Genomic DNA, 16,120 nt, shown 5'->3' with positions numbered 1-16,120 from the left:
CAAATAAGAGAATACTGGATACCTGGGGAAAAACAGTCTCTTCTTCTCCAAGTACTCATTCAGACCTTTCTGGATGTCCTCCAGTAGAATGTTGGCTTCTTGAAGCCTCTCAGTCATCCGTGGCTGATCTGCTGCCATCAGAACCCTGGCGTCTTTCACCTGGATTTTGCCAAAAAACATGAGAATCATCATGGGGTTCCCAAGTTCTGAGATTGGTCATGACAATGAATGTGTGACTAGCCTGTCAACCAACTATGCCCCCTGCCCAGTTAACTGCTTTCTTACCTCCCTCCTAAATCCATAGGGGTAAATGTTCATTTAATCTTATTTCTCTGATCATGGTTGACTGACCAGGGATTGGGCACTTGAAACCAACTGAGTCAATTAAAGTTCTAACTTCCAGGGGTTTAGAATTCAGACCATGACACTTTATACTTGGGATGGTCCCTTGTATCAGGGAGGTTTGGATCTGTGTAAGGGTCACCTCCTGCCATGTGACTAAGTGCTCAAGCAAGCCAGATTGCAAAGAGAGTTTGAAGTAGGCTTGGAAAGAGAAACAGAGGTCAGAGGTATGGGAAGAGAGTGCTTCTGAATTTCTGAGGTTTCTGGTTTCTAGATCCAACCTTTGGGAGACTGCTGCAATTTCTGCCCTGGGGCCTCAGGAGACAACCACCTGGTCTTTTTGTTTGAGCTACAGAGTGGATTTCTGTAATGTGCAATTAAAGAAACTTAACTAATATAAAATTGGTTCCACTGGCTGGGCCATAGAAATTCCCACTTACGTTACTCCTGCAAACAGGGCAGATACAATTCCCTTGAGACACTTTTTTTTTTTTTTTTTTTTTTTTTGTAAGTGCACCCCAGTTTAAGCACACTTGACTTAGAAAAGGAACAAGATATGATCTCTTAAGATGGGCCCCGACTGCCATGCCCACTCAGTGAAACTCTCATCCTTTAAAGCTTGGTTCTATTGTCCCCTCTTTAGAGGTCTCCTAGGATTTTCAGGCAGCTAAACCATTCTTATGTATTCTGAACACTGTTTGCATATATATTACGGATCTTATTTATTTAAGCATGTCTCGTCACAAGACAATGAATTCTATAAAGGCAGAAATCATATTACTTTCTTCAAGTATTTTCTGAAAATATATAATGTCTGAGTCAACATAGATAACAAACATTTGTGAAATAATAGTAACAATGTGGACAATTTTTTGCATTCTAAAAGGATTCTTGATATATAAAATTTTTTATTAAATTATCCTCTAACAAAGTCTTCTATCTCATTAGAAATGATAGCTCTGTAATACAAACTGCTCATAGTTACTTCTAGGGAGCACAAGGTTACTACATTCTATGTTACATATTTCCATGTTTGAATAAATGAGAATAAAGACATAAAAATATCAAATTTGCAAAAATCCAATTTACTTAATAGTTTCAAGGTTGGTGAGATGTGTTGGGGGAAAACTTACTGCTTGGGACATGAGCGTTTTCCAGTAACCATCGACAATGCCAAATTTTCGGCCCTCTTCTGGCATCTGAGCAATAATATCCTCTGAACTGAAGATTGGTTCCAGGTACAGCCAAGTGGCTTGGCATTTCAACCAGGCATCCAAATTTTCCTGCACCCGAACGAGCTTTTCTTCCCATTTCTGTGAATTTAACATTCCGCATCCACATCAGTGCCCTGCCACTCTGCACCACAGGCCCCGTAACAGAACGAATGGGTGGATTCATTCGCTTATTTTTTTTAACTTATTTTTATTGTAAACAAATGGGATACATGTTGTTTCTGTTTGTACATGGATTAACAGCATACCATTTGCATAATCATACATTTACATAGGGTAATGATGTTTGATTCATTCTGTTATTTTTTCCTTCTCCCCCACCCCTCCCACCCCTCTTTTCCCTCTATGCAGTCCTTCCTTCCTCCATTCTTGCCCCCCCCACCCCCCATTATGTGTCATCATCCTCTTATCAGCGATGATCATTTGTCCTTTGGTTTTTTGAGATTGGCTTATCTCACTTAGCATGATATTCTCCAATTTCATCCATTTGCCTGCAAATGCCATAATTTTATTATTCTTTATAGCTGAGTAATAGTCCATTGTATATATATATATATATATACCACAGTTTCTTTATCCATTCATCAATTGAAGGACATCTAGGTTGGTTCCACAGTCTGGCTATTGTGAGTTGAGCAGCTATGAACATTGATGTGGCTGTATCTCTGTAGTATGCTGATTTTAAGTCCTTTGGGTATAGGCCAAGGAGTGGGATAGCTGGGTCAAATGGTGGGTCCATTCCAAGTTTTCTAAGGAGTCTCCACACTGCTTTCCAGAGTGGCTGCACTAATTTGCAGCCCCACCAGCAATGTATGAGTGTTTCTTTTTCCCCACATCCTCTCCAACACCTATTGTTGCTTGTATTCTTGATAATTGCCATTCTAATTGGGATGCGATGGAATCTTAGTGTAGTTTTGATTTGCATTTCTCTTATTACTAAAGATGGAGAACATTTTTTCATATGTTTGTTGATTGCTTGTAGATCTTCTTCTGTGAAGTATCTGTTCATATCCTTAGCCCATTTGTTGATTGGGTTATTTGTAATCTTGGTGTAGAGTTTTTTGAGTTCTTTATAGATTCTGGAAATTAGTGCTCTATCTGAAGTATGAGTGACAAAGATATTCTCCCACTCTGTAGGCTCTCTCTTCTCACTGCTGATAGTTTCCTTTGCTGAGAGAAAGCTATTTAGTTTGAATCTATCCCAGTTATTGATTCTTGCTTTCATTTCTTGTGCTATGTGAGTCTGTTAAGGAAGTCTGATCCTAAGCCAACAAGTTGAAGATTTGGACCTACTTTTTCTTCTATAAGATGCAGGGTCTCTGGTCTGATTTCAAGGTCCTTGATCCAATGTGAGTTGATTTTTGTGCAGGGTGAGAGATAGGGGTTTAGTTTCATCCTGTTGCATATGGATTTCCAGTTTTCCCAGCACCATTTGTTGAAGAGGCTATCTTTTATCCATCGCATATTTTTGGCACCTTTGTCTAGTATGAGAAAATTGTATTTATTTGGGTTTGTGTCCGTGTCCTCTATTCTGTACCATTGATCTTCCTATCTATTTTGGTGCCAATACCATGTTGTTTTTGTTACTATTGCTTTGTAGTATAGTTGAAGTTCTGGTATTACGATACCCCCTGTTTCATTCTTCCTGCTAAGGATTGCTTTAGCTATTCTGGGTTTCTTATTCTTCCAGATGAATTTCATGATTGCATGCTCTATTTCTGTAAGGTACATCATTGGGATTTTAATTGAAATTGCATTGAATCTGTACAGCACTTTTGGTAGTATGTCCATTTTGACAATATTAATTCTGCCTATCCAAGAACATGGGAGATCTTTCCATCTTCTAAGGTCTTCCTCAATTTCTTTCTTCAATGTTTTAAAGTTTTCATTGTAGAGATCTTTTACCTCTTTGGTTAGATTGATTCCCAAGTATTTTATTTTTTTTGAGGCTATTGCAAATGGAGTTGTTTTCCTCATTTCCCTTTCAGATGTTTCGTCGCTTGTGTATAAAAATGCTTTAGATTTATGCGTGTTGATTTTATAGCCTGCCATTTTGCTGAATTCATTGATGAAGTCTAGAACTTTTCTGGAAGAGGTTTTTGGATCCTCCAAATATAGAATCATGTCATCAGCAAATAGTGACAGCTTAAGTTCCTCTTTTCCTATTCGTATCCCTTTCTTTAGACTGCCTAACTGCTCTGGCTAGAGTTTCGAGGACAACGTTGAATAGAAGTGGTGAAAGAGGACATCCCTGTCTTGTTCCCGTTTTTAAAGGGAATGCTTTCAGTTTTTCTCCATTAAGAATGATGTTGGCCATGGGCTTAGCATAAATAGCCTTTATAATGTTCAGGTATGTTCCTACTATCCCTATTTTTTTCTAGTGTTTTGAGCATGAAGGGGTGTTATATTTTGTCGAACACTTTTTCTGCATCAATTGAAATAACCATACGATTCTTATCCTTAAGTCTACTGACATGATGGATTACGTTTATTGATTTACAGATGTTAAACCATCCTTGCATTCCAGAGATGGACCCCACTTGATCGTGGTGCACAATTTTCTTAATATGTTTTTGGATATGGTTTGCCAATATTCTGTTAAGGATCTTTGCATCTATATTCATCAAGGATATTGGTCTAAAATTTTCTTTCCTTGATGTGTCTTTTCCTGGTTTGGGTATGAGGGTGATATTAGCTTCATAGAATGAGTTTGGTAGGGTATCCTCCTTTTCTATTTCCTGGAATACTTTGAGAAGTATTGGAATGAGTTCTTCCTTGAAGGTCTTGTAGAACTTGGCTGAGAATCCGTCTGGCCCTGGGCTTTTCTTGGATGGTAGGTTTTTAATGGCTTCTTCTATTTCATTGCTTGATATTGATCTGTTTAAATTGTGTATGTCCTCCTGGTTCAGTTTGGGAGGAGAATACGTCTCTAGAAATATTTCAATGTCTTCAGTAGTTTCTATTTTGTTGGAATACAGACTTTCAAAGTAGCTTCTCATTATGTTATGTATCTCAGTGGTATCTGTCGTGATATTTCCGTTTTCATCACGAATTTTAGTAATTTGAGTTTTCTCTCTCCTTCTCTTTGTTAGTGTGGCTAAGGGTTTGTCTATTTTGTTTACTTTCTCAAAGAACCAACTTTTTGTTTCATCAATTTTTTGAATTGTTTCTTTTGTTTCAGTTTTATTGATTTCAGCTCTGGTTTTAATTATTTCCTGTCTTCTACTACCTTTGCTGTTATTCTGTTTTTCTTTTTCTAGGGCTTTGAACTGTAATGTTAGGTCATTTAGTTGTCGACTTTTCATTCTTTCTGGAATGCGCTCCATGTAATGAATTTTCCTCTTAGTACGGCTTTCATAGTGTCCCAGAGATTTTGATATGTTATATTGTCGTTCTCATTGACCTCTAAGAATTTTTTTATCTCCTTCCTGATATTTTCTGTTATCCATGTTTCATTCAATAGCATATTATTTAATCTCCAGGTGTTGGAGTAATTTCTCTTTTTAATTTTGTCATTGATTTCTACTCTCAGTCCATTATGATCTGATAGAACACAAGGCAGTATCTCTATTTTTTTGCATTTCCTAAGGGCTGCTTTGTGGCATAACATATGGTCTATTTTCGAGACGGTTCCATGTGCTGCTGAGAAGAAAATGAATCCACTCGTTGATGGATGGAATATTCTACATATGTCTATTAAGTCTAGGTTATTGATTGTGTTATTGAGTTCTATGGTTTCTTTGGTTGGTTTTTGTTTGGAAGATCTATTTAGTGGTGACAGTGGTGTGTTAAAGTCACCCAGAATTATTGTGTTGTGGTCTATGTGATTCCTGAAATTGAGAAGGATTTGTTTGATGTACAGGGATGCACCATTCTTTGGGGCATAAATATTTACTATCGTTACATCTTCCTGATTTATGGTTTCCTTAAGCAGTATGAAATGTCCTTCTTTATCCCTTCTGACTAACTTTGGCTTAAAGTCCACTTTATCTGATATAAGGAGGGAAACCCCCGCTTTTTTACTGAGTCCATGTGCGTGGTAGGTTTTTTCCCATCCTTGCACTTTAAGTCTGTGGATGTCTTCTTCTATGTGATGAGTCTCTTGCAGGCAGCATATTGTTGGGTCTTTCTTTTTAATCCAATCTGCCAGTCTATGTCTTTTGATTGATGAGGTTAGGCCATTAACTTTCAGGGTTATTATTGAGATCTGATTTGTAATCCCAGTCATTTGGCTTATTTTTGGTTTTTAAGTTGGTTTGGTTTCTCCTTTGAGTGGTTTTTCTCTAAGGTAGTTCCTCCCTTTACTGACCTCCATTGTTGTTTTTCATTTCCTCCTCAAGGAATATTTCATTGAGAACATTCTGTAGTGCAGGCTTTCTATTTGTAAATTCTTTTAAGTTTTGTTTATCATGGAAGGATTTTATTTCATCTTCAAATCTGAAGGTTAGTTTTGCTGGGTATAGGATTCTTGGTTGGCAACCATGTTCTTTCAGAGCTTGAAATATGTTGTTCCGGGCCCTTCAAGCTTTTAGAGTCTGGGTTGAGAAGTTGGCTGCTATCTGTATTGGTCTCTCCCTATATGTAATCTGATGCTTTTCTCTCACAGCCTTCAAAATCTTACCTTTATTTTAAATGTTAGGCATTTTCATTATAATGTGGCTTGGTCTGGATCTGTTGTGATTTTGTGCATTTGGTGTTCTGTTGTTATTTGATTTTCCATTTCATTCTTCAGGTTTGGGAAATTTTCTGATATTATTTCAATGAATAGGTTGTTCATTCTTTTGGTTTGTATCTCTGTACCTTCCTCAATCCCAATAATTCTTAAATTTGGTCTTTTCATGATGTCCCATAGTTCTTAGAGATTCTGTTCATGATTTCTTACGATCTTCTCTGTTTGGGCCACTTTATTTTCAAGATTAAATATTTTGTCTTCATTGTCTGAGGTTCTGTCTTCCAAGTGGTCTAGTCTATTGGTGATGCCTTCCATTGAGTTTTTTATTTGGTTTATTGTTTCCTTCATTTCAAGGATTTCCATTTGGTTTTTTTTTTTTTTTTTTTTTTTTTTTTGAGAATCTCTATTTCTTTGTTGAAATGATCTTCTGCTTCCTGCAGGTGCTCTTTCAGCTTATTGGTATTATCATTCATTGCCTGCATTTGCTCTCTTATCTCATCCTTTGCTTCGCAAATCATCTTAATCATGTATAATCTGAAGTCCTTTTCTGATGTTTCTTCTAACATACTGTCATTGGATTCTATTAATATAGAATCTAGATTTGTTTGGATCATTTCTTCCCTTGTTTTTTCATGTTGTTCATGTATCTTCCCCTCTAGCAGTGCAGATCTGGGGTATTGCAGATTTCCCCCTATAGGCTTATAGTGGCCCTATAGGTTTCCAAAACCCTTTCTTTAAGGGGAGATCAATATTATCAGTGCCCAATTCAGACACTATGCAATCCTAGAGCAAATAGTCCCTATGAGGACAATAACAAAATTGTCATAATAAACAGAATGAGTTCAAATATTATCTTCAGTAAAACAAACAGATTTGCAATAAGGTCTGCAGTTTCTAATAGAGGACAAAGGGGATGCAGAGGGATGTAGAATGTGGCTGTTAATGGGATAAGAAAAGAATATACAGAAGTTCTAGATAATAGAAAGGGTGAGAGTGTAATCAAAAGAAATAGGATGTTAGCATGCAAAAAAGGGAGAAAGAGACTCTGAGGAAACAGGTAAACAAAAGGAAAAGAGAGCAAGAAAAGTAAAGAAATAAAAATTTAAATTTTTCAATAAGGAGAAAAAAGAAAATCTACAGTATAACAGTCATATAGTAATGAAACTTCCCAGTGTTCAGTAGCCTGATGCATGAGAGGTACCTGACAATGAGCTTCAAGCCTCCAGCAGGCGTCTCAAGATGGGATTTGCCCCATCTAAAGATCAGAGCTATGACTTCCAGGATTATTCAAGAAGGCTGCTCTGGCTTCGAAATGTGTTGGCAAATGGGGAGCTGCAGCTCAGGGTGTGGCCGTGGTCAGCAGGAGATCCTGGAGGCGGGATGTGGTTGGTCAGGCAGGGGTCCTGGAGGTCGGGTGTGTTTGGTGTGGTTGTGGGATCCTGGAGGCTGGGTGCAATCAGTCAGTCTGGGGTCCCGGTGATAGGGCACAGTCAGTTGGTCTGGGGGTCCTGGCAGCTGGGAGCAGTCAGTCGATGTGAGGGCCCCAGAGGCAGGGAGTGATCGGTCAGGCTGAGGGATCCCAGAGACGGGGCCCAGTCAGTCGGGCCAGGGGTCCTATGGGGCCTGGCTGTTGTCTCAAAATGGCGGCAGTCATATGTAACCAAACCTGCAGGTCTGTGACAGTGAACTTCCAGGCAACAGCAGGCAGGTGGCGCTCCACTGGCAGTTGGCGATCAGTTTGCTGACTGTTGTCGGCAATCGGGAGGTGAACCTCGTGTGTTGGGTGATGAATAGGAGTAAGGCAGGCGATGGACAGGTGCGAGGCAGGCAAATGGCGGATGATAGACGCCTGACAGTGAGCAATCTGCACTCAAAAAAGGCGTTGATATGCTGGCAGACTGCAAGTGATCGCAGCAGACAAATGGGGTAAACAGCAGGGGGTCAATAAGCAGCAAAAACTGCCTCACCAAGAAACAGATATCCTCTGCTTGAAACCGGAGTTACAGAGCAACAAGGAACGCAGTCTCCTTCTAGTCCGCCATCTTGGATCTGCCCTCATTCGCTTATATGCTCATTTGCTCGTTTAAGAAATACTCATTGACTGTTCTTTATATTCGGGTCACTATTCCAGGCAACGCAGATACAGCAATGAACGAAACACACATGTGAGATCACATTCTGGTGAGGTAAGAATCGTAAGCATAGCTGCAAGCTTACTCCGTGACCTGTGATGCCAGAGTGTGTTGTGCACGTCAATCCATTTTAATTCAAGTCTTATGAGGTAGATGTTATTAAAAATCTCAACTTACAGATGCAGGAACTAATAACAATTTGACTTGCACAGGTCCCATGACTAATAAGGGGCAGAGCCTGAATTTGAAACCAGGCATCTGGCTCCAGAGTCTGTGCCCTTGGTCTCTGCCACTTTTCTCCAAAAAGTGAACAAAGGAGGCCAACCCTCTACCCTGGTGTTGTTCATACTGTAGGTTACTCCAGCCCATAAGCTACTTTCCAAATATATTTTTATTTGGTGTATTCAAAGCTCATCTTTCTCTTCTGGCAGACAACCGCTCAGCGGGCCATATGCTTACTTGGATCATTACTGCTTTCAGTCTTGTGTTTTTCTTTTCTCAAAAAGTTTCTTTGTTAACTGAACTTGAAAAACGTCCCCTTCCTTTGAGAAACCCAGAGCTAATGGAATGTCAAAAAATGTGCAACCCCATTTCCTCTTACCCGGCACTCTGCTTCTATGGGCTTGATGAATGCAGAGCCACACATGGTCTGGGTCTTTATCACGTGGTCATCAAGCAGCAGCTGAATGTCATCAATTGCACACAGAATGCTTGTATCCTACAAACAAGCACACCCTGCCCTGTCAAAATCATAAGACCCCCCCAACCCATCCCTACCCCATGGTTGGGGGGTACCAGAGATGGAACTCAGGGGCACTCGACCATTGAGCCACATCCCCAGCCCTATTTTGTATTTTATTTAGAGTCGCTGAGTTACTTAGTGCCTCGCTTTGCTGAGGATGACTTTGAACTTGCGATCCTCCTGCCTCCGCCTCCCGAGTCGCTGGGATTACAGGCGTGTGCTGCCATGCCCAGCACCTACCCCATTTTTTAAATGCTGGTTCCTTAAGGCTCAGAACTGCACTTCAATGGGACAGCATCTGGTCTGCAGGAGATGAGATTTCTATTTTCTTCCTTAAAAAGGTCTGTAAAGACATTTACTGTGCATCTCCTTTGCAGAAACCAAATGCCATCTGATCGCAGACGTGCAGCTAGAGTCTCTTGGGGGAGGAAGACTTTTGACCCCTTCCCCACATTCCTGCTGCTCAGTTCACTCGCTTTTCCTACTTGTCCTCTTCCTCCTATAGGATCAGTTGCTAATCTAACTGGTTAGGCCTAGATTCATGCACAGGCAACTCAACATAACTATTGTGGCCATTTAAAAATAAAATATAAATATAATTTTTATTTCAATTAATAATATTATTTTAAAACATCTGATAAACTTCTATGACATAAATTCTTATTAAGTTTTTAGACCTAATTACTTCATAAACAACACTTTTTTTTTTTTTTTTTTTTTTTTTTGGTGGTGGTGGTAGGTTATCAAGGTAAAAGTACTCAGACCCAAAACTCCCTCTGAACCAAGACAGTTTTGGAAACTCTGTGCTAGACATTTAATGGGTCATATTTTACTAGTATGTAAGGTTCCTGTGCCTTAAAGGTGAATGATACTTTTCCTCCTGAGTCACTATGACAAACTGATAAGGGTCTGTCCCTGTGGCAAATCTGTTCTCATCTCTTTCAATCCTACAACTGGGTGGCTTAATTGGGCCTAGAATATATTCTCTCATCTACCCTTCACCAGGAGCTCTGCACTGGGAGGTATGCCCAGCTATTAATAAAGCGATTAATAAACAGCTTTATTTCCATTTTGCAGTTGGTCCTGTAGATACGGCTATGTCAGTCAAAAACTCTGAAGATGGGCCAGCAACGATGCAGCTGCTCCCAGGTTCCCCAGCTGAACTTCACAACCCAACAACCTCTGCAGCAGGATCTAATCCAATCTCTTCATGGAGCACCAAGCTTCTGGGACCTACAGGGCCCTGGTCTTGCCAGGAGAGGCCCAGCAATGAGCCCATGGACCTCCAGCTCTCCCTGCTCCCACGGGCTCATTGATAGTTCTTATCCAAGTGTGAAATTGAAGCATCATGACTGTCAGAACGAAGCTGGGGGAGAAGTCACAGGAGGATAAGATGCAGCTTAAAGGGGAAGGAAGATACAGGCTCTGGTTCTCAATACACCCTGAACACCAGTAAAGTCGGGGGTGCCTTAAGAATTCAGATGCCAAGCACTCTGAGGGTGGAGGAGCCAGGAAGAATCAATGTGGAATTTTTAGGAACACGTGACTCTGTCGTGCACCAGCACTGCCAACACTGCCAACAGTGTGTGACAAGTGAGTATCAGCCTGTTGCCAGCATGATCTACAGAGCTGCAGCCCCCATCCTTACCCGCTTCTCCATCCCAAGAGCAAGCCGGACCCAAGACAACTGAGCAGATGCTTTGGGTTTACACACCTCCACATGCACTGTACAAATTCATTTGTTATCTACAAGTGCCGGTGGAAAGAGAGAAATCTACACCCTTGGTAGTCAAACTGCAGTTCATATATTTGAGAGCTTGTTAAAGCTACAGAACTTCAGACCCCACCCCAGACCTCATGAGTCAGAACCTGCGATTTAACAAGAGCACTAGGTGATTCCTGTGCATATGAAGATTTGAGAAGTTCTTAGGCTTTATCCACCCCCAGTAGGCTTCTGAGCGCCAAGGGGAGGATTGGAAAAGTACGCCAACCTGTGTCCTCCCTGGGAAATGCTAATTCAGGAGGCTTGCTCAGTTCCTTTGCACTGAGGATCCCTACTGCACCAAATCAAAGGGCCTTTCTGATTTGAAAACACATCTCTCCAGGGCTGTCTGAGAGGAAAGATGACTGCAGACAGGAGGAAACAATCAGGACGTAGGGATTATTCTTCCTTGAGTTCTACTGCAATTCTGAGTGAATAACCTTATCGCTACATGATCAATGGTGCTGTTTTCAGGGGGCTGCACAGCTGCACTGGAAACTCACAGTGTCCCTGTATTTCACGAAGCTGAAGGTCATGTTAACCCAGTCTGACTTCATTTTCTCCAAGTTCTTCTCCAGAGAATATTCCTTACTGGCAGCAGCACCAATGGGCTCCAGTCTAAAGAAAGAACACACAACAGTAACGTCAACAGGAGGAGGCAGAAGAAACACGTCCAAGGAGGAATGTCGGCTTGGTTCTAAGAGAATCTCAAAGGCTTTTAATTTTACCACAATATTTACTCTGAGATTTGCCAACTACTTCCAGAGTGTGTTGTAGGATTTCTCACTTTCAACACAATTGACTTTTTGGATGATGACAAATTGAACATTGTCCCCTAATCCCCAGGACCTCAGGTTGTGCATGTACTTGGGGAAAGGCTCTTTAAGGAGGTAATTAAGTTAAAATGAGGAAATGAGGGAGGACCCTAATCTACTATGACTGGTGCCCTTATAAGAAGAAGAGATAAAGATAAGACACACAGAGGAGAGAACCCCATGACCACATGGGGAGAAGATGGCCTAGCCAAGCCAGGGAGAAAGGTCTCAGAAGAATTAATCCCACCAACAACTTGGTCTTGAACTTCAAGCCTCCACAATTATGAGAAAATAACTGTGGAGCCATCTTGTTTGAGTCACCTGGTCTGGCACTCGGTAATGGTGGCCCTAACAAAGTAGGCAGAGGCTGGTGCTGAGAATCAAACAATACCAACAAAGCACAATGCTGTGCCTGCTGACATTGAACTCAATAAAGGAGACTGGAAGGTGTCAGAATCAGTCTCAGAAATGAAACCTCTGACTCTCTCCTGCCTGCCTGCCTCCCTCCTTTTCTCTCCCCCAAAGCAAGTCATAGAAACCAGAATTTCTCCTCCTCAAGGTTGGTCAAATTAACTAGAACCCCTCTTCCCCAAAGTCACCTTAAAACAAATATCACTCTAAGCTTCCGCTGCCTTTCTGTGTAGGAGCCAGCCATAAGGAATTCCTCTGACACACCTTGCCTGACAGAAGGTCATAAGCCCCTGGTTCCAGAGGCTTCCAGCCATACCCAGGAGGCAGGACACTACCCAGAAAGGACAGGGAGACTCTGAACAGACAGCCTGGCTGACTTTCCCCTTCTCGATCTATTTCCGTTAATTTATGCTCTTTCACCCAATCGCATTTCTAGAGAACTGTCCATTCTTCATAGAATCTAAGCATGATTTTTTTTTTTCCCCCAAGGGAATCTGGGGTTCATTTCTGAGGTTCCTGTGTTGTGTCATTTTGATTCAATTGGTGTGCTTTTCTCTTGTTAACCTGTCTTTTCTCATAGGGGTGTTGGCTTTTACCCTTACAATGGGAGTGGACAGGTATCACACCTTGGCTGCCCCTACGCTGGATGACTCGGCCATTCATCTGTCCTGTGCACTGTGGGATGTTTAGCAGCATCCCTGCCTCTACCCACTAGACACCAATAGCCGATGACCTACCAATCAAGGTGACTACAGACATCCCAGATTGCACCTGGGATGCCCCTGGGAGAGGCAGATTCCTAGTTGAGAACCACTGTTTTAAGGTCACTAAAGCAAGACTACTTCTTTTCATCTTTGTTTATTATTTACTTGTTCTGATTTCTCACCCAGTTGGAACTTCTGTTAATGTACAAGATGGTGCTTGCTCCATGTCTTCTCCCTCCCCTTTCCAAAACACCTGCTCTTTTTCCTGATACTCTGGGTCAACCCAGTTACAATCCCCCTGTTCCATAGGCAGAGAGAGACAGGGAAGACAAACTCCTTTCTTCTTGTTTCCACACAGAGGTCTGGGTTCTAAAACCCAGGCAGAGCCAAAGAATTGGAGAGCAAAGCAGGGATTATTTTCTTGGCCTCAGTCCTTATCTTTCTTTTTTTTTTTTTAATATTTTTTGTAGATGGACACATAACTTTTATTTATTTGTATGTGGTGCTGAGGACCGAACCCAGTGCCTCACACATGCTAGACGATTGCTCTACCACTGGGCCACAAGCCCAGCCCAGCTGTGTAGACTGCACCTGGGCCTTACTCAGAAGAAGCTGAAACTCAGAGACACAAGGGATGTGTCCAAGGCCACACAACTGGGGAGTGCTGGAAATGGATCTAGACACCAGTTCCTCTGACTTCTAATCCAGTATTTCTTCCCCACCTCACTGTGGGTCTCCTCCCCTTTCTTTGATGGAGGAAGCAAGAGAACTGTGGTCAATCAAATAGGGCGGACTAAATAGAGCTGAGAACCCTCATTTGGCCTTGTGAGGAGAGGGAGACTAACCATGGACGATTCCAATCAATGGTTGATCAAGACGTTAGAAGTGGTCATCATCCTAACGTGGCCCTTGGTTGACAAAGTGAACGTGCAACAGAGGGAATCATTTATAAAGGCAGGTGCCCACCAGATAAGCACAAAACAAGGAGTCACAAAGCCCAGGCTCCATGCCCACTGGCTGTGTGGCCAAGGCCAAGTCACCTGACAGGCCTCCGGTCCCCATCTGCCCCTAACATAGAGTTGTTGGTATAATTAAATAAGACAAAATACTTGCAATGTGCCCCAAGAACAGCCCTAGGACATGGATTAAAATGCAAATGATCACACAAGGGAGGGAATCCATGAAGGTATATCAGGAGTTGACCTCACCCAAATATATCAGAGAAGCTCGTTGTCTATGGGCTGCAACAAGGGTGCATTAACTATGGTGTCAGCAGGACACAGGTGACATCACAAGTCACCAATACACGGTGACTGACACCTGGACATGAAGTCAGGCTACATGCCTGCTATAGTCTGAATGCTACTGTCCCCCCAAACTCATATGTTGGGACCTAGTGCCCAATGCTTTACAAGAGGCAGGGCTTTGGGAAGTGATTAATTCATGAGGGAGAACCCTCATGAGTGGAATTTGTGTCCCTTATAAAAGAAGCTTGAGAGAGCTCCCTCCCCACCCCACTCCACCTTTCACCATGTGAGGATGTAGCCAGAAGGTACCCTCCCCGGGTCCTCCCCAGATGCTAAATCTGCCAGTGCTTATATCTTAGATTCCTCAGCCTCCAGAAATGAAAGCAACAAATTTCTGTTGTTTATAAATTACCCAGTCTAAGGCAATTTGTTATAGCAACAGGAAGCTACAGAGACAATGCCTTATCTGATAATAATTCTCACAGTAACTCGAATTGCCTAGTTACTATTCTTCCCATTTTTCAGATAAGGAGGCTCACAGTGGTAAGCAATGTGGCCAAGGCATCATCCTTCCTGGATTTGTCACACCTGAGCACATTTAGGTGGAAAGAAGAAGAGTAGCTGTATATTTATCTGCCCAGTCTCTGTCTCCTTAGATGAGTGAATTTATTTTAGTCTGTAAAGGGTAATGGTTCAGGTTTGGAATCTGCCTGAGTTACAGTCTTGGTTCTTTCAATTACTAGCTGCTACTGATGGCTAGTTACTTAACTTCTCAGCTTATTTCCTCATCTGTAAAATGAAGAGTATTGTTTAGCATACTGGGAGGCTGTGAAGGATAAATTTGCTTGGTGCAGCCTAAGTGTTCAACAGCTGGTGTCTCTTGGCAACATCTCATTGAGGGAAAACGAGGATCTTTAACAAAATACAATTATTCCTCAGTATCAGTGGGGAGCGGATTCCAGGATCCGCAGTGGATACCAAGATGGAGGATGCTCCAAGTCTCTTTATATAGTTCATGAATTCCCAAACTGATTAATCCCACTCCTATGCAACCATTTGCCTTCAGTCACACCTGACAGTTGTTCATAAGCATGTTAAGTCTTATTTAATTATACCAACAACTGATATATGCAATAGAATTTGCATATAACTCACACACATTCCCCTGTACACCTTAAATCAACTCTAGATTGCTTCTAATACCTAATGCAATGTAAATGCTATGTCATCAGTTAGGGAATAGTGACAAGGAAAACGTCTGTACATGTTCAGTATGGACACAAATTTTTTTCTGAATATCCTCAGCTCATAGTTATTTGATGGGGAACGGTGGGTACTAAGGGCTGACTAGAACTTAAGCTTGTAGAAATGTACGTCTTTAGAGCTGCTCCTTAATGCGGGACAGGAGTAGTGGTGCTGGGGGGCACTGGAGCACTCAGATGGCAGAAAGTCTTGGCTGGGAAGCCCCTGGGTTGAAACCCGTCTGCTACAGAATGGGGGAGAAGTTCTGAGAGTCCAGCCAGTACCAGTATTGTCTGGAGCAGTGCTGTCCATTATGCATTGAGGTTTCTAGTAGTTACATTTTTTTTAAAGTAAAAAGAAACAGGTGAAATAAATTTAAGTAATTTATTTAACTCACTACAGCCAAAATGTTACCATTTCAACATATAGTCAATATTAAAAATTATTAGCTATTTTTGCATTCTCTTTTTTCTTAACAAGTCCTTGAAACAGTCTGTTCTTTCAACTTTCAACACATTGAACTCAGACTAGTTACATTTCAAGGGTTTATTGGTCACATGTAGCTAGTGGTTCCTGCCCTGGGCAGAGCTGACCTGGAGAATTTGGAAAAACCAAGATGGCAGCATCCATCTGCAGAATTTGATTCAGCAGGTTGTGGTGGAGCCTGAGTGTGTGAATTTTCAACTCGTTCTAACTAGTTCCCACGTGATGGTGATGCAGTGGCTCTGTGTCCCACACTCTGAGAACCACAGGTGTCCTGTCAGACCTGAATCCAGTTGTCTAACAGTGTCTCCAGTCCTAACTATACAAATTCTCCCC

General features: G+C 41.6%; 1 protein-coding gene across 5 annotated transcripts in view; it reads right to left on the bottom strand.

Moving 5' to 3' along the window:
* Dnah3 (dynein axonemal heavy chain 3) overlaps positions 1 to 16,120 on the bottom strand; it is a 168,662-nt gene that overhangs the window by 106,592 nt on the left and 45,950 nt on the right. For all 5 annotated transcript variants that reach the window (XM_047534211.1, XM_047534213.1, XM_047534215.1 and 2 more), the window contains exons 21-24: positions 11,386 to 11,500; positions 8,980 to 9,096; positions 1,476 to 1,655; positions 23 to 159 (exon numbers count right to left, since the gene is read on the bottom strand). In XM_047534211.1, the coding sequence (XP_047390167.1) occupies positions 23 to 159; positions 1,476 to 1,655; positions 8,980 to 9,096; positions 11,386 to 11,500 (549 nt within the window). The remainder of the gene's footprint in view (positions 1 to 22; positions 160 to 1,475; positions 1,656 to 8,979; positions 9,097 to 11,385; positions 11,501 to 16,120) is intronic.

Source organism: Sciurus carolinensis, chromosome 18 (assembly GCF_902686445.1).
Source record: "Sciurus carolinensis chromosome 18, mSciCar1.2, whole genome shotgun sequence".
Taxonomy (NCBI): Eukaryota; Metazoa; Chordata; class Mammalia; order Rodentia; family Sciuridae; genus Sciurus; species Sciurus carolinensis.
Note: the sequence above shows the minus strand (reverse complement) of the source record. Positions and strands in the feature narration are given on the sequence as shown.